The 18,709-nt window shown below is 42.5% G+C and overlaps 1 protein-coding gene across 4 annotated transcripts in view; it reads right to left on the bottom strand.

Annotated features, from left to right (window-relative positions):
- The window catches only part of LOC121291868 (interferon alpha-inducible protein 27-like protein 2A), a 31,817-nt gene that overhangs the window by 547 nt on the left and 12,561 nt on the right, over positions 1-18,709 (bottom strand). For 2 of the 4 annotated variants that reach the window (XM_041213491.1, XM_041213490.1), the window contains exons 2-5: positions 17,552-17,660; positions 12,295-12,342; positions 4,223-4,384; positions 2,317-2,909 (exon numbers count right to left, since the gene is read on the bottom strand). In XM_041213491.1, the coding sequence (XP_041069425.1) occupies positions 2,755-2,909; positions 4,223-4,384; positions 12,295-12,342; positions 17,552-17,603 (417 nt within the window). In that variant the 5' untranslated portion in view covers positions 17,604-17,660 and the 3' untranslated portion in view covers positions 2,317-2,754. Of the gene's footprint in view, positions 1-2,316; positions 3,183-4,222; positions 4,385-12,294; positions 12,343-17,551; positions 17,661-18,709 lie in introns of those variants that run through there. The other 2 variants (XM_041213492.1, XM_041213493.1) reach the window with 2 other exon arrangements.

The following is an 18,709-nucleotide window of genomic DNA, read 5'->3' as shown; positions in this document are numbered from 1 at the left end:
CACCGACCACAACTTCCCCTTCCCACCACCCCTCCCCACCGACCACAACTTCTCCTTCCCACCACCACCACCACAATCCCCACCCACCTCTCCACTACCATTACCATCCCCCAGGACAAAGCAATCAGCCGAGTATCACTTTCACAACTACCCATTGCTCAGCACTAAGTCTTGTCTTACCAGTCATCACAAGTGTGAAGGCCACTTGCCAGATAGGAAGCAAGAATGGGCAAGACAAGAAAATGGTGCAAACAAATAACCTTTATGATTCATAAATGAAACATTAACTTAACAATCTAATACAATTGTGTAGCACAAGCATGTCCATACCCTTTTGCAACTACAAATATTTACCCTTCCTCTTACTAGCGTATCTACATGGTTCAACTCCTGTGACTTCCACAGAGGTAGAGGCAACCTGCTCTGCTGAGATGCTTTTTGGAAAAATCCTCTTGAGCTATGCAACTGATGAGGACTCTGTGAAAGACTGCTTCACCCGCAACTGTGTAAGAACAGACTTGACGATAGCGATACAAGGCAACATGTCAGGGACAGACTGAAGTGAGCTACAGGCAGCTGACAAGAAGTGTACATAAAAATAAAAAACTGCGGATGCTGGAAATCCAAAACAAAAACAGAATTACCTGGAAAAACTCAGCAGGTCTGGCAGCATCGGTGGAGAAGAAAAGAGTTGACGTTTCGAGTCCTCATGACCCTTCAACAGAACTGGATGAATCCAAGGAGAGGGGTAAAAAATAAGCTGGTTTAAGAGGGGCGGGTGGGGGGGTGGGGGGGTGGTTGGGTTGGGGGAGAGAAGTGGAGGGGGGTGGTGTTGTAGGGACAAGCAAGCAGTGATAAGAGCAGATCATCAAAAGATGACACAGACAAAAGAACAAAGAGGTGTTGAAGGTGGTGATATTATCTAAACGAATGTGCTAATTAAGAATGGATGGAAGGGCACTCAAGGTGTAGCTCTAGTGGGGGTGGGGGGGCATAAAAGATTTAAAAATAATGGAAAAAGGTGGGAAAAGAAAAATCCATATAAATTATAGAAAAAACAAAAGGAAGGGGGAAGAAACAGAAAGGGGGTGGGGATGGAGGAGGGAGTTCAAGATCTAAAGCTGTTGAATTCAATATTCAGTCCGGAAGGCTGTAAAGTGCCTAGTCGGAAGATGAGGTGCTATTCCTCCAGTTTGCGTTGGGCTTCACTGGAACAATGCAGCAAGCCAAGGATGGACATGTGGGCAAGAGAGCAGGGTGGAGTGTTAAAATGGCAAGCGACAGGGAGGTTTGGGTCATTCTTGCGGACAGACCGCAGGTGTTCTGCAAAGCGGTTGCCCGGTTTACGTTTGGTCTCTCCAATGTAGAGGAGACCGTATTGGGAGCAACGAATGCAGTAGACTAAGTTGGGGGAAATGCAAGTGAAATACTGCTTCACTTGAAAGGAGTGTTTGGGCCCTTGGACGGTGAGGAGAGACCAAGTGAAGGGGCAGGTGTTGCATCTTTTGCGTGGACATGGGGAGGTGCCATAGGTGGGGGTTGAGGAGTAGGGGGTGATGGAGGAGTGGACCAGGGTCTCCCGGAGGGCACGATCCCTACGGAATGCCGATGGGGGGGTGAAGGGAAGATGTGTTTGGTGGTGGCATCATGCTGGAGTTGGCGGAAATGGCGGAGGATGATCCTTTGAATGCGGAGGCTGGTGGGGTGATAAGTGAGGACAAGGGGGACCCTATCATGTTTCCGGGAGGGAGGAGAAGGCGTGAGGGCAAAAGATGCAACACCTGCCCCTTCACTTCCTCTCCTCCATCCCCACCCCTTTCTGTTTCTTCTCCCTTCCTTTTGTTTTTTCCAATAATTTATATAGATTTTTCTTTTCCCACCTATTTCCATTATTTTTAAATCTTTTATGCCCTGCTAGCCTTTCCACCCCACCCCCACTAGAGCTGTACCTTGAGTGCCCTACCATCCATTCTTAATTAGCACATTCGTTTTTATAATATCACCAACTTCAACACCTCTGTGTTCTTTTGTTCTTTTGTCTGTGACATCTTTTGATTATCTGCACCTATCACTGCTTGCTTGTCCCTACCACCATACCACCCCCCTGCACTTCTCCCCCCCCCCCCCCCACCCCGCAACCCAGGCACCACCCACCCCCCCACCCCACCACCCCCCCCCCCCATGCCCCTTAAACCAGCTTATATTTCACCCCTTTCCTTGGATTCACCCAGTTCTGTTGAAGGGTCAAGAGGACTTGAAACGTCAACTCTTTTCTTCTCCACCGAATCTGCCAGACCTGCTGAGTTTTTCCAGGTAATTCTGTTTTTGTTAAGAAGTGTACATACTTTGAACAGAGACTTTCTCTCCATGTACCCTTTTACCATGATTCTTTCATGGCCCACCCTCACACCTCTGCCCTCAACGAGCTGAAGAGCACTTTGTCGCTGGTCAGTAGGGCAATGAAAAGCCAGGGCCATTTAAGGTGGCACTCATAGTGTGCAAGCCATTGGTGATGGCCTGGACATGAATTTGATTGCCAAGTTTGATGGTCCACGCACGTGGTTAATCTCTCCAAGACATCATCGCATTGATACGACCAACAAGGAAGATCGTTGGCTTTTCACCTGGCATCTCACACCTCACTGGTGAGCAAGAGCATATGGTGGAGAAAGGGACAGCAGTGGAGAGTCTGTGTTAGCAGCTGTAATATACGCCAAGCTTTACTCAGCTTGACGAAGATGCTGAACTTTGGGATTATTGATGAAGAGGATAGTTCTGGAGCAGCAGCAGAGAATATGCAATGTAAAGGCTGGCTTTCCAGCCAGACTGTAAACACTTGCAGAGAGATTGGAGGAGTCCCATGTCAAACATGAATGGCATGATGTCACAAGCTTTTGTGGGTAGGCAGTCTGGAAGCAGAAATATGGAAGGCATTTGCTGTAGATTTAAACTGGTTTACCATACATAGCTTTAAAAGTATTTATCTCATAAAAAGAGAATTTTACATGCAAAAAGACATTCCCTTTGCACTCCTGGTTGATAAATGTTAACTTAATTCCGCGTTCAGCAGTAACAATTTGTTTCATTTCAGAAGATGTTCAGTTTAATGCTGATGATGATGGAAGTGAGGGCACCCATGACTCCCAACATGACAGTGGTAGAGAAAGCGAATCCTGCAGTACCTTTCAGGAAAATAAAATAAGAAACAGAAGCACTGAATATCAACACTGGTATAAAAACACTGATGACTTTAGGGTTTAAATTGGGTCCCTTCCAGACAACCTTCATCCGGCCTACTGACAACCCCCCCTCCCCACCCCCCCTCCACCACCCTCTCATGCCCACCTCCCTGGCCTAACCCCGCTGGTCCACCAACCAGCCCCCACCCCCTCATGCCCTCCTCCATCCCCCTCCCCATTCCACCTTCAGCTTGCGCCCAGCCCATCTGCCTGAACCAAGAGACTCAACCAACTTCAAAGTTGGTGAAGATCATTTGTAGGAATGATGAGTGAGCGCCATTGATTTTAACTGCTCCCACACATGATTTCCACTTTGTGCAAGTGGTTAAAATCGACCCCACAGTTTGTATTATTTGTGTAGATTTATATAAAGAAGGCATACATCTCCAATTTGCTTTTTTATTCAATAATATTATAATTTACTCTACGAGGCATATTTTCTTCTTTCACCTGAATATTTCCATAGTGGCTACAGGCTTTCAAATTTAAGTGACTACCACAGATGAATTCTGACACGGTCATTGCACTTAAAACTGAAATTCACCTTCAAGTTCACTTTTTTAAAGAATTGGGCATAAAATTTTAAAACACATGAACCCTAATTAAGAACCATCATTCCTTTATGATGTATTACTATAACATCTGTACAGATATAATACTGGAGTGTTGGGGTCCTAAATATGGGACTGAAATTCAGACTTTAACTTCAATAGACATTCCTCTTCCTTGGTGAATTTTGTCAGTCTCAAGCGAATATCTGTTGAAGGAATAGAAGGCTAGGTAATGTATGTTAATTCCCACTACAGCTTGCCTCATAGCACACTATGTACTATGCTGTAGTAGGAAAAACAACTCTTTCCCTACATTATTAAATGCAGCAATGATCAAAATCTGTCAGTGGGCTCACAGACTCTTGAGCAAGAATAGCATGGTTACACTAGGCCAACTTAGTAAGATGGTAAAAAGGGAAGAGAATATTTTACCAATGGATTGAAGTGTGGTCACAAAACTTCCAGGTGGCACTGATCCTCCATTGAAACTTGCGACGATTGACATTAATTTGGCTGCCCAAGAACCTGCTGCTATTCCAGTGGCAGTGAATCCAAGTGCAGCTATGAAACACTGAGCAGCAGAAATTGCAAAAGCTAGAAATGAAAGTGTTCAATTTAATTTGAAGCTTTATAATAATTATGTGGTGACACTAATTATATATCAATTTTCCCTTCTATTTTTGCATCCCTTTTTCTTTCCTTCTCTCTTGGAGGTGATGATTTGTGCTGAGATGCACTTCTATGTGTGATTGCAATTCAAGTCGAGATTTTTACTTTATAGCTTTCCTGTGATGAGACCCAGTCTGCCAATATACTCCTATCTAAGCTGGTATTGTGGAGAACATCCTGGTATGATCTTGGTGGTAAACCTCAAGATGCTGGGCAACATTACTTCATAGAGAGTGAATAGGTAGGAGCGATTACAAGTAAATAATCTGATTGAGGCCTCTGTTGACACAATAGAATTGGTAATCCTTTGCAAAGTATCGATCTTAATTTAAAGTGTATTTTTCTACCAGGTTACAAAGATATGTCGCATTATGTAACAGGACCAACAGTACATGATAATAACAATAAATTGACTATTTTATATAATGGCTTACAGGACAGTTCACAATCTGAAACTCCAAAACCAGAGCACAGACACAGTAGGCCAAGCAGCCACTTCCAAAACAAAAACAGAATTACCTGGAAAAACTCAGCAGGTCTGGCAGCATTGGCAGAGAAGAAAAGAGTTGACGTTTCGCGTCTTCATGACCCTTCAGCAGAACTGGGTGAATCCAAGGAGAGGGGTGAAATATAAGCTGGTTTAAGGTTGGGGTGGGGGTTGGGTGGGGGGAGAGAAGTGGAGGGGGATGGTGTGGTTGTAGGGACAAGCAAGTAGTGATAGGAGCAGATAATCAAAAGATGTCACAGACAAAAGAACAAAAGAACACAGAGGTGTTGAAGTTGGTGATATTATCTAAACGAATGTGCTAATTAAGAATGGATGGTAGGGCACTCAAGGTATAGCTCTAGTGGGGGTGGGGGGGGGACTAAAAGATTTAAAAATAATGGAAATAGGTGGGAAAAGGAAAATCTATATAAATTATTGGAGAAAACAAAAGGAAGGGGGAAGAAACAGAAAGGGGGTGGGTATGGAGGAGGGAGCTCAAGATCTAAAGTTGTTGAATTCAATAATCAGTCCGGAAGGCTGTAAAGTGTCTAGTCGGAAGATGAGGTGCTGTTCCTCCAGTTTGCGCTGGGCTTCACTGGAACAATGCAGCAAGCCAAGGACAGACATGTGGGCAAGAGAGCAGGGTGGAGTGTTAAAATGGCAAGCGACAGGGAGGTTTGGGTCATTCTTGCAGACAGACTGCAGGTGTTCTGCAAAGCGGTCGCCCAATTTACGTTTGGTCTCTCCAATGTAGAGGAGACCGTATTGGGAGCAACGAATGCAGTAGACTAAATTGAGGGAAGTGCAAGTGAAATCTGCTTCACTTGAAAGGAGTGTTTGGGCCCTTGGACGGTGAGGAAAGATGAAGTGAAGGGGCAGGTGTTGCATCTTTTGCGTGGGCATGGGGAGGTGCCATGGGTGGGGGTTGAGGAGTAAGGGATGATGGAGGAGTGGACCATGGTGTCCTGGAGGGAATGATCCCTACGGAATGCCGCTGGGGGGGTGAAGGGAAGATGTGTTTGGTGGTGGCATCATGCTGGAGTTGGTGGAAATGGCGGAGGATGATCCTTTGAATGCGGAGGCTGGTGGGGTGATAAGTGAGGACAAGGGGGACTCTACCATGTTTCTGGGAGGGAGGAGAAGGCGTGAGGGCGGATGCGCGGGAGATGGGCCGGTCACGGTTGAGGGTCCTGTCAACGACCGTGGGTGGAAAACCTTGGTTAAGGAAGAAGGAGGACATGTCAGAGGAACTGTTTTTGAAGGTAGTATCATCAGAAGAGATGCGACGGAGGCGAAGGAACTGAGAGAATGGGATGGAGTCCTTACAGGAAGCGGGGTGTGAGGAGCTGTAGTCGAGGTAGCTGTGGGAGTCGGTAGGCTTGTAATGGATATTGGTGGACAGTCTATCACCAGAGGTTGAGACAGAGAGGTCAAGTAAGGGAAGGGAAGTGTCAGAGATGGACCACATGAAAATGATGGAGGGGTGGAGATTGGAAGCAAAATTAATAAATTTTTCCAAGTCCCGATGAGAGCTTGAAGCAGCACTGAATTAATCATCAATGTACCAGAGAAAGAATTGTGGAAGGGGGCCGGAGTAGGACTGGAACAAGGAATGTTCCACATACCCCATAAAGAGACAGGCATAGCTGGTGCCCACTTCCAATGCTGTAGGCATCTATAAACTTTGATATATACAAACAATTCACCTGGAACAAAAAATGTAATAGTGAGCTGCCTTCATCCCAGTTAAGTAACTATAGTCAATATTGCATCAAATTAATACAGCTTGAGCTGGTGTCATAATAAAGACAATAAAGATAATGATATGGAATCTGAAGGCTATGACTATATGTGACAGGCACTTCAGTGATAAGAGTTTTAGACAGTGGATTAAGGAGAAACAAGCCATTCAGCACATTCAAAGAAGAACAAGAGGGAACTTCCTGAATACAATGTAAACCACTCTACAACAGGCAGACAGAATTCGTCCAGCATTGCTCATTGTAACTTAGATTTGAACTGGGATTCCTAGGTCAGACCCCAACACTAGCATTATAACTATAGAGATGCTAAGTAAATGAAACACAAAGCAATGATGGTTTTTAATTAGAGCTAGTGCATTGAAAATTGTTATTGTAGTTCTACCACCACTTGAAAAATATTGTTTTCTGACACTTAAGTCTCAATTTTTCTCTTTAACTGAGGCAGAAATTCATTTAGAACTGGGATCCAACCCTTGTGCTTAGTTTGTTTAAAAAATAATTTGGCTGCTACAGCATGATGGGAGCAGGTGTGACAAAAATGGAGTATTTTTCCCCATGGTTTGTAGAATTGTAGTATGTTACAGCACAGAATAAGGCTATTCTGCCCATCCAAATCTACTTTTCACCACCTTTTTTTTTCTGCACTATTTGGTCACTTCGTTGTTCTTAGTGTGGATCTACTGTTCAAAACCTTTAATATTCTTCTTTAAATCTCTTTCGAAAAGTGCATATGGACTCCACTTCAACAACAATTTGTGGTAGAAAATTCTACATACTACCCACCTTTTGTGTAAAGAATTTATTTCTTAACTTCCTCTTTAATAGTTTTTGTGATTGTTTTAAATTTGTACCCTCTCATTAATGGAAATAATCTAGCACAATTTATCCTGTCGTAATACTTCATTATTTTGAAGACGTATTTCACACCATCCCTTAATCTTCTCAGCCTTTTAACTCCTTAAGTCTCTCGTAATAACTGTAAACTCTGGTCCCTGGTAACATCTTTGTGAAGTTACGTTGGACCTTTTATGTTATTTTTATGTGTCCTTCCTGCAATTGGATGACCAAAATGCATTATCTCAAAGCAGTCTAAGATCTTTTGTAAATTCAGCTTTAACTCCTTGCTTATATATTCTAGACATGACCAAAGACTCCATATGCCTTAAGATGGCCTTATCTACTTGACATTACCACCAAGTGTACCTACACATATACTCCATTTGTTTGTGCTTATCTACTCTGTTTAAAATCTTACTTTTCAAGATATGCTTCCTTTAGTTTTACTTGTAAAACTTTTTATATTTCATTTCTCTACAATGAATTGCATCCACCACCTATATGCTCATAATCCAAGCCAATTTATGTCCTTCTACTTTCTTTCACAGTCCTAATAACTTTCTATACCCACAAATTTGGGATAATCACCAAATATTCTTATTGCTCCCTCCACTCTTAAATCCAACACACATACTAAACAAAAACAACACAGCAAGCTCCCGTGGGATATCACACATCACTTTCCAGTCCAAGGCATGTCATCTAGCAGGGTAAGCAACCAATCATATTGAAGTGTTCTCACAGATAGCAAACCAGGAAGTAAAAAGTAATTGAATCTCTTAGGGCTGAATTTTTAGTTCGGCACGCGAGCACACGCCCGACCCGTTCAAGCGTAAAATAGCGCGTGATGACGATGGGGGGGGGGGGAGGGGCTTTCCTAATGTCATCCTGCGCTCGTGCGATATTTCGGTCGGCCGGCACACACGAAAGTCGGAAGCGCACCCACTGACAATTCAGAGGGCAATTAAGCCCATTGAAATTCCAATTGTCCCGATTTTTCATGGGCCATCCAGCCTTATGGTTGGCAGATGGGCGAATCTGCCAGGCGGACTTTGCACTTTTGATGAAACCTCATCCAAGGGCGAGATGAAGTTTCCGTTATTAAATTTAAAAAAAAAATGTTTGGACAGAACTTTCATCATCGATAGGTTAAGGTGACTGACTCTGATGTGCGGATATTTTTTTCTGGATTTTAAAATCTTTATTGATTGCTTTTAAATTCTTCAGTTCCCTGAGGTAGCTCTCTGCCTTCAGGGAGCTTTCATTCCGCGCTCCCCCAAGCTCGGGCTTATGTCAGCGCTTGCCCTCCTCCTACCCGCATCCTGGCAGCACGGTCGAGGGCCAATCACAGTCGGCAGGCCCTTCCCCGGCTGCTCCCGGGCTCACTGATCAAGCGTGCCCATCAAACTAAAAACCCTGCATTTAATTTCTAATTGTTAAATTTTACAGATGGCAAAGTAAATGATTGGGACATACTCATGAGATTAAGGTAGAAACTAAGATGTCATAAACAAACTTTGAAAATGCATTTTCTTTTAAATGTGAATTTTTCTGTAATAATGGAGAAAATTGACATTCAATAAATATAAAATGATCCTTTCAGCGAGGCTGGTTATTATGAACTTAGTATGCTGTTAAAACTCAGTTACACCTCATTCAACAAGGTGTAACATTTTTACAATAAGACTAAGTGCATAAGAGTTGAAATTCTCGTCATTCGTAGATTTCTAATTGATTGCAAACTCCCTCTGAACAAGGATAACATCGTTGGCCACAGCTTCTGGATTTTGTACATAACTGCGCATGTGCAGACTCAAGTAGTTGTTGTCAGTTTCAGAGGCGTAATGGTGGCGAATGCTGACAGGTTTGTCATCATTGCTATCGCAAAATCTGGGCCACTATCTTTATCCTAATTCTCTCATACAGTACCTTAATAAGTACTTTTCAAAAATTTATAACCACATCCATTGTATTTCCTTTGTCTATCCTCTCCGTTATTTCTTCAGAGAATGTTATGCAGTTCGTGAAGCACAACCTGCCCTCTAAAAAGACCATGCAGGCAGGCCTTGGTTAATTCCTATTTCACCAGCTGCTTGATAATTTTATCTTGTAGTTTACTCCATTAACTAGAGTAAGTCTAGCTGGTAATTAAGTCTAGGACTGGTAATTTCTTGGTTTAGTCATGTTTTTTATGAACGTTTACATTTGCTATTTGTGCTTTTTGGCACAAATTTCCTTCCTCAGAACTTTGCAAAATTATAGCCAGACCCTCCATTATATCTTCACTTGACTTCCCACAAAAGTGAACCATCAGGGTTTGGTGACTTAAGTTTGAGTAACTTCTTTGGTATTGCCTAATCACTTTCACTAGCTATTTTACAATATTCCCTAATGGTTTTATAATCCCAATACCCACCTGCTCTGAAATGGTATTTTATCCCCAATTCACCTTGATTAAACTGCTTCCTTTATCCTTTAGCAATTCTACCTCTAGCTTGATTATTATTTTACACTAAGCTATCCTTTTTACATTCTTTGCTAATTTTCTCTCATGCTTCCTCCTCACCTTTTTATTCTCTGTTTTTGTAGCTTTTCAATGTTCTTTATATTTGTTCTGCTATTTACTTTTTCATCAGCCCAAACACAGAGTACACACAATGTGTATTTTCCAAGTTTCAAAATTGATCCAACCACATCTATCATCAATGGAACTCCATCCTTTTAAGAAAAATACGACTTTCAAAATGGCTTCTGCATGATGGACAATTATCTCCGGTTTGATTGTGCTTGAAGCTAATCAGAAAGAAACCAGTTAAACCTATAGTGTTGGTTATTAGTGATCACCCAAAGGCTAGAAGCAATTAAAATGCATCACTGGACTATTAAACTATAATACAATCTAAAGGGGATAGCCCAGACATGGAAAGCATTGTCAGATGGAACTTTTAGTGTGCCTATGAGTATACATTACTGAGTTGGCTGTTTGGTGTTCAAGTATGGTGACTAACTCATGAAAAAATACTTTCTCAAAGACTGTAGCGATAAGTTTAACCTAACATGCCCAATGGAAATGTGGGTGGGTTTGGGTCGAACACATTACATACTTGGTCTGGTTTTATTTATTGACTTCAATGGAAGCCATATAAACAATGGGGTATAAAATGAAAGCCCAACCAGAATTTGCTCTGCTCCCATTTAGCAGGCAGGTTAGGTTAAAATTCTGGCCTGTATTTAAAAGGTTTTAGGGATAATCAAGACCAGACAGATGTAGTTAGCTACAGTTTTGACCTTGCCACAATACACTTGGGCCTGAATTTTGCGCTCGTCAGGCACACGCGATTGGCGGGCCTGGGAGTGGACGGGAAACCATCCCCCAACCACAATCAGCCCCCAACTGCGATTTCATGCTGACTGGCCAATTAATGGCCAGCCAACCTGAAACTTGCCTGGAGAAAGTCTCAGCACTTTCGGTGGGGTAGGAAGAGGTCAGGCGCCGACGTCACTGCAGGTGCTGGTGAGAGCTTCCACTGAGCTCCCTGAAGGCAGACAGATGCCTCAGGTAGCTGCCGACCTCCAAATAATAATAGAAAGCACAAAAATGCTGCAAAACTGTCCATGCAGCGCAATCAAGCACCTGAAAGCAGACTTCATTAAAAAAAAGTTCCCAATATTTCTTTTTATTTTAAATCCCAACGGAGGTTTCAGCCCACCCTTGGATGAGGTTTCACCTAAAATGTAAAGCCCGCCTGGCTGATTGGCCTGTCTGCCAACAGTAAGGTTGGACAGCCATGAAAAACCATTTATAATTGGGCCATTAATTGGGCCTACTTAATTGCCAGCAGGCGCTCTTCTGACTTTTGTGTGCACCCACCAAGCAAAATATCGTGCAAGTGCGCGATGATGTTGGGACGCTTGCCCAACGTCATCTCATGCGATTTTATGCCCGTTCTGGTCAGGTGCACCCCCACCAGAGGGATGTAAAATTCTGGCCATGGAGGTAAAAAATTCCAGCAAAATTTCAAGAATGACAGTAGCTAGTAAAGATCATACAGCTACTCCATTCTTAGATGTGTTTGTTGATCTTTAAAACAAGCAATAGACAAAAGAAACCTTTCAAAGGAACTCAATTGACTGAATGATGCATTTATCTCTTTCATGAATTGATCCCAAGCTGCTGCGATATTTGGACCAACTTGAATAACTCACAGCTGCTGCTTACTGCTTAAATAACTAGTCTTAGTTTGCTGCAGAATTGCTTCTCATGACATATACTAGTCATCTGATGTAATAGAAACCTAATCCAGAGACAACATACAAGACTAGTGTACACAGGGCTTACTATCTCATATTACTTTGCACTATGCTCTGATTCAAAATGTGCACAGGCCTGTATATGGGAATTGGCTCTTGTGTTGAGCATGAGGATAAGTACTTTTGAGAGCCACAATGATAACATTGCATTTGTATTCTCAGCACGTTAATTGTGGTCATTCTCACCCAAGCCATCCGGGAGATTCTGTGCTTACTCAGGGTTAGAAGGAAGCACAACCTCCTGTTATTCTCTTATGCCTCCTATCAGATGGTTCAAACATGGCAGTGCAGATACCTGATATTAACTCATCCTCTCAGCCAGGAAATAGTACATGATGTAAGAGTGAGGGGATGGAGAATTGGAAAAAAGCAGCAAAATAAAGGAATAATTGTGAATGTGTAGCAAATTGACTGATACTGACAAATCATTCTCTTACCTGCTCCTAAACCCATCAACACAACTTTAGATCTTGGTGAAGCATCCACTGTAAATTTTAAAAAATGTTCAAATCAGTAAAAACAGCACAATAGTATTGAGCGATACCAAGCAATGTGAAATAGAGAGGTGTGTGCAATTGTGATAATATTGTGATTAACTTATATTCCTTTATAATCAGTAATTAATTTTCTAGTGTACTCCATAATTACAAAACAGTAACTCAATTATAAAGGATTGGAAATTGTATTTATATACTACAGTTAGGCAATAAAACATTACAAAGAACTTCACAGGCTGAAACGATGCTAGGCAGTGGTAGGAGAAAAGTTACCGGGGGTAACTAAAGACACGTTCAAAAAGAACTGTTTTGAGATGGCTTTAGAAGGAGGAAATTGATATAGGAAAGTGAATGGACTTAGGGAGAGAATTCCAGGTTGTAAGGCTGAGGGTTCTATCACCAAACATAAAGTTGCAAGGGGAAGTGCAAATGATCTCTCAGTCAGGGGGTGTACACTGGTATGTAAGGTTGGAGCCAAAAGTTAGGAAGGGGCAAGGCCGTGGAGTGCCTTAAAAACAAAGACAAGGGCCAGAATTTTCACACAGACAGAGAGGCTGTGAAAATGGTTGCAGAGGCACGAATCCAGAGGTCACACCAACACTGCCCACCCCCGAACCCGCTCCCTACCATTTTGCAGGGGTGTGGAGGGGGCAGATTCTAAACAGCACATCTGTGGTTCATGTAGATAAGTGGACACATTAAAGTTCAGCTCCCTCAGTGAGACCTGATTTTCGCTGTTGGGGTGTCCAAAACATGACTTGTGCACTTTAGACCTGGTAGGAGAAGGTCTCAGCTCACCAGACACCTTTGGAAAGATAGATACCCTCTTGGAGAGGTAAGATGCCTTTTTGGAATTGTCCCAAGGCACATTTGGGAGAAGTCAGATGCCCTTTGGGAGAGGTAAGATGCCCCTTGGAAGAGGTCAAGTGCCCCTTGACATTATTGAAAGTCGATATGAATGATTGTAAAAAGTGTATAAGCTCATTGGAACTTTCAAGAGAGCTGTCCAGACATTCTCAAAAGAACTGACAAGAGAGTTATCAAGAGACCTATCCAGAGAGCTGTCAAAAGGAGCTGTCAAAAATTTAAATCTCCTGCCCTTTAAATATATACTTTTATACAAGCTGCAGTGTTAAAAAGACCAATGCTTACTATTTCAATCTATTGACATAAGCCTGTGGGCTACCATTATAGGATCAATGCTGTACGAATTATTTCACAGCCTATTAGTATCACAGTGGGGTGCCTGTTAGATCACAGTTTGATAGACAGCTCCAAATGCTTACTAAGTCTTTGAAGTGGGGTTATGAATACAAATGCTTGTTTTCATAAGGTGTTAAAGGAAGTTAAAATTAGTGAATGGATTTTTATCAATTAGAGTTTTTTTCAAATAGTGAATTCATCAATTGAAATTTAATCTCAGCATGGGTACTGCCATCTGACAATGGTGTGTTCTGGGTGAGTTGGCATGGAGTGTGTCAGGTCAAATGGTAGTGGGTGAAGGATGTGAGGGGTGAGGCTGAAGGGCTGTTTTTATTTTATTCATTTGTCTTCATAGCTTCAACAAAGTGCCGGAGCAATTTTTGCCCAGCCTGTCTGCACCCGGCAGGCTGTGAACTCTTTCCAGGGGTCAGGGTCAGGGCTCCTATTTTCATTCCCTCCCCCACCCCCTTACACATACACACAAACACACACTCTGGAATGAAAATCTGAACTTCTGGGACACTTTCTCATGGGTTGGATTTGTGGAGCTGGGAATTGTCCCAAATCTGCTCTCCCAACCCTGGAGCAAATATTCAGGCCAAGGATTTTGAATTTGATTCATTGGCAGAGAGGAAGTTGCTGAGGATAGACAGGATAATGTGGTAGAGTTTAGCACAAGATACAATGCAGGTGCCAGAGGTTTGGATGAGTTGAAGTTTATGCAAAGAAGAACATGGAATTCCAGCAAGGAACAAAATGGACAAGATAGACCTGAAATCGACAGAGACATTGACAGGAATTCCCATGACATTAGGGGCAAGGTAAGGACATAGCAGCAATTATTGCAAAGTTGTGATCTTGCAGATTGCTGAGATGATCTTAGGGGAGCAGCTGACAAAAGATATTGAATCAGGCTTCTGTGAGGAGTTTTAAATAGGAATCAAAAAGAAAGGCTTGGCAATGTAATGATGGAAAAGTTCTTGTTCACAATCAGCTTGATGCCAGACGAGAAATCGGACTGCAAAGTGACATGAATGGAGTCAATGGTGTTGGTGGTAGAAATGTAAAGCTGAGTCATCAATATAAATAGAAGATAGAAGTCAATTTTCCTACTGAGGATGGGATATATATGAAGACAAGGAGAGATTGATGAATGGCAAACAAAGTAGGATAATACAACATAGCTGCACCCAAAAAGGATGTAGTTGATAAATTTGACCACTGCAGACTCAGTGCTTCTGACAGATTAGATAGCAAAATAAGGGATTTGGAGATGGAGTGAAATTTGAAGAGTCTACTGGGTTGATTTATTAATGTGTTGCACCATGGAGTGATTCTCCATAAATGTCAAGCTCCCAGTTTTGGTTCATATCAATAAAATGTGCAGAAGGCAGAAGATCTCTCCAGAGGAGGGAGAGTTATGGTGAGATGTTCAAATGGTAAGTTGTCCTCAGCTGCTCAGTATACAGTTATAGAGAGCATTGAAAGGGGTCAAGGAACAGATTTTCAACATCTTCATTCATTCAGGCAATAGTATCAGCATTGAAGTAGAAGGTTTGGGATGAAAAGAACAAAATGATAAGTTTGTGGAAAGGTCACTATCAAGATGAACTGTCTGATGATTTTCCCTTTGAAAAGAAGCTCAAGCAAAGGCTGCTTATCTGCTAGTCATTTGATGCTGCATCCTGTGAAAAAGTAGGAGAAAGATGCATTAGCAAATACAATTGAATTTTAATAAGATTCAGGACAGAGCTGTCCACTTAATTGGTACCCCTGCCACTGAACTCAATATCCATGTGTTGCGAAGATGAGACTTTATGGGCTGAATCTTCCCCCCGCCGGGGCGGAAGTTGAAGGGCGGGCGTGCACAGGCGTGCTTCTGATTGATGCCCCTGATCGGAGGCGTGACGTTCACACAGAAGCGCTATGCTTCCCAAAAAGTGCTATCCCAAATCCCAAAATCGAGAGTGCGCTCTTTCGCTCATGCACACGAAAGAGTGCACTCATCTCCCTGAGGCTAAGTGCTGCCTTAAGGAGATCGGCTCAAAATGTACAAAACCTAAAAATAGAAAAGTAAAATTTCCCTAACATGTCCCCTCATGTGACAAAGTCACATGAGTTAGGACATGTCCATAATTGTCACAAAAACTTTATTAAAATTTTTTAAACCCTACATGAAACCTCATCCTGCCTGTGGATGAGGTTTCATGCTTTTTCTAGTTCACACCGGGGATCCTGGCCTGCCCGCCAACCTTAAGGTTGGACGGGCAGGTCATTTAATTACATAATTGACTCTGTCAATGGGCTCAATTGGCCATTGACAAGTCGGCGGGCGCACAGCTGATTTTGCTGTGGCCCCGCCTTCCTGAAAATTTAAATGGAGCATGGTGATGTTGGGAGTCTCCCCCGACGTCTCTGTGCGGCATTTTATGCATCGGCAAGCAGGCCCCGCCCCTGCTCGCTGACTCGGAAAATCCTGCCCTATAAGATGCTCATGTTTTAAACTGCCTCATTTAAGGTAAAACAGAATGTCTTGGAATGGGGTTAGTGAAATAAACCAGAATCTGCCTGGAGACAGGTCCATGTGATTTGGGTTGCTATGGGCCAGGCCAAAACCTATAGAAACTCAAGTGCCAGTTTTCATACCTTGAGACATAAGAATGACAGCTGGCCTTACTTCATGCAAATTCTCAGAAAGACAAAAAGACCTGGAGAGGGAAACCAAACACAATTCCTGCTTTGCCTAGCAGAGGGAAACACTACTTTTATCTTAACCGCCAAGCAGAATTCTGGTGAGAATGGACTCCCTGTTTGAATAGATGGGACTGGTAAAGATTTAAAACCCCAAGAGGTGCCAGAGGGTATTTGCTGCTGGAAGTCAGTTTGATAATTCTCAGGAGATTGAGTGGAGGGAATTTCAAAGAACACATTGGGAGACCCACCATGGTGTGGCAGAGAGAAGAAAGTCTATTGAATAGTTGGGATGAGTTTGGTTTAGTTGCAGGGCTACAAGTCTGCTGAGAATGTGGCATGACATATAAATGCGGTGTGGGTTTTGGTTGTGTTAATTTGTTAATGGGAAAATACCTATTCTGTGGTTTATTGGATGAGTTGCCTACTACATAATGTTTAGTCGATATTGATTTTAGTTTGTTCATTACAATAAAAGTCTTGAAACATGAAATCTGTTGTGCAATTCTTTCCATTGGTTGATGAGAAATTCACATCTCTTTTAAAAAATTATCTGATCCTACAGGGATTGTAACACAAGTCATACACCACAACCACGCCATGGAAGCACCTTCCAAACCCACAACCGCTACCACCTGGAAGGACAAGGGTAGCAGATACATGGGAACACCACTACCTGGAAGTTCCCCTCTAAGCCACTCACCATCCTGACTTGGAAATATATCACCATTCCTTCACTGTCGCTGGGTAAAAATTCTGGAATACCCTCCCAAACGCCACTGTGGGTGTACCTAAACCACAGGGACTGCAGCAGTTCAAGTAGGCAGCTTATCACCACCTTCTCAAGGCCAATTAGGGATGGGCAATAAATGCTGACCTAGCCAATAACACCCACATTCCATCAATGAATTTAAAAAAATCAACTTGCCAAGCGCCAACTTGACACCACCTCCCAACCTTACATTATCTACCAGCAAGAATTCAAAGATTAGCAACATCATAAAAACATTCATCTGCAAGTTCCCCTTCACTATCCTGACTTGGGCACATATCACCATTCCTTCATGACAGCTTAGTTAGTATCCTAAAAGTCTCTACATATCATTATTGTGGAGCACAATCACCGCAAAAGACTCCGGCAGTTAAAAGAGAAGACCCCAAACCACTTTTTTCTGAGATAAATGCAGCTTTGCCTGTGTATCCTACATTTAAAAATGCATATCGATCTGGAAAATAAACAGAAGAGGCATTGATTCCTTTATTTGACCAATGAATGTGCTGATAATTGATTATAATGTCTCACCTGTAGAGAAAAAGCAGACCAGTATTAGTAAGGCCAGATAATACTTTTTCATTCTCCTCCACAGCCCAAATGCTAGTGTCCAATTAAGATTGTGATCAAAATCCGTCACCTGCAGGAATGGAGAGAAGGGTTTAATAACACAACCATTGAGCCATAGTTTATCTCCTATAGGAAGCAGTAAACCTCACTCAGAAGTTTATTGTGGGAGTAAAATAATGCAAGCTGCAGGAAAATTCTGAGGTTTGGCACCTGATTATTATTGTGACTGATCACAGTTAGTGTGTGAAGTGAGAGTTCTGTTTCTGAGCTAAATGCTTGCATTTCTTTTGGTCTAATAGACTTTGTATTGGGTATACGTGGGCTGTTTTACTTCATTTCTCCATGCATTCAAGTGTGCAAGAAAGTGCTTAGGAATTCCATTTGTACCTTACAGGTGCTGCGGTTGGGAGAAACTGAAGCTTTTCCAAATTATCCAATTTTTCCCTTTGTTATTAAATTACAGTAAACAGAAAGCTTCATTGTAATCTTTCTAGCAATGGACAAAATTTATTATACAGCTGCTGTTAATGTATTTCATATCAATTGAAAAGATCTATCAAAAATAAATGAAGTATTAGATTTGAACCTGATGTCAAGTACAGTACAAAAATTCCAAGGTGTTCCAGGTTGGGCAGTCCCTAAGAATCACAGAATCACAGAATCACACAGTGCAGAAGAGGCCCTTCGGCCCATCGAGTCTGCACCGACACGTGAGAAACACTTGATCTACATACCTAATCCCATTTACCAGCACTTGGCCCATAGCCTTGAATGTTATGATGTGCCAAGTGCTCATCCAGGTACTTTTTAAAGGATGTGAGGCAACCCGCCTCCACCACCCTCCCAGGCAGGGCATTCCAGACCGTCACCACCCTCTGGGTAAAAAGGTTTTTCCTCACATCCCCCCTAAACTTCCTGCCCCTCACTTTGAACTTATATGACTGACCCTTCAACTAAGGGGAACAGCTGCTACCTATCCATCCTGTCCATGCCCCTCATAATCTTGTACACCTCGATCAGGTCACCCCTCAGTCTTCTCTGCTCCAACGAAAACAACCCAAGTCTATCCAACCTCTCTTCCTTTTATGCCAGGCAACGTCCTGGTGAATCTCCTCTGCA

This window comes from Carcharodon carcharias, chromosome 19, assembly GCF_017639515.1.
Source record: "Carcharodon carcharias isolate sCarCar2 chromosome 19, sCarCar2.pri, whole genome shotgun sequence".
In the NCBI taxonomy this organism is placed as follows: Eukaryota; Metazoa; Chordata; class Chondrichthyes; order Lamniformes; family Lamnidae; genus Carcharodon; species Carcharodon carcharias.
The sequence above is the reverse complement of the archived record's forward strand: the minus strand, read 5'-3'. Positions and strand labels throughout refer to the sequence as shown.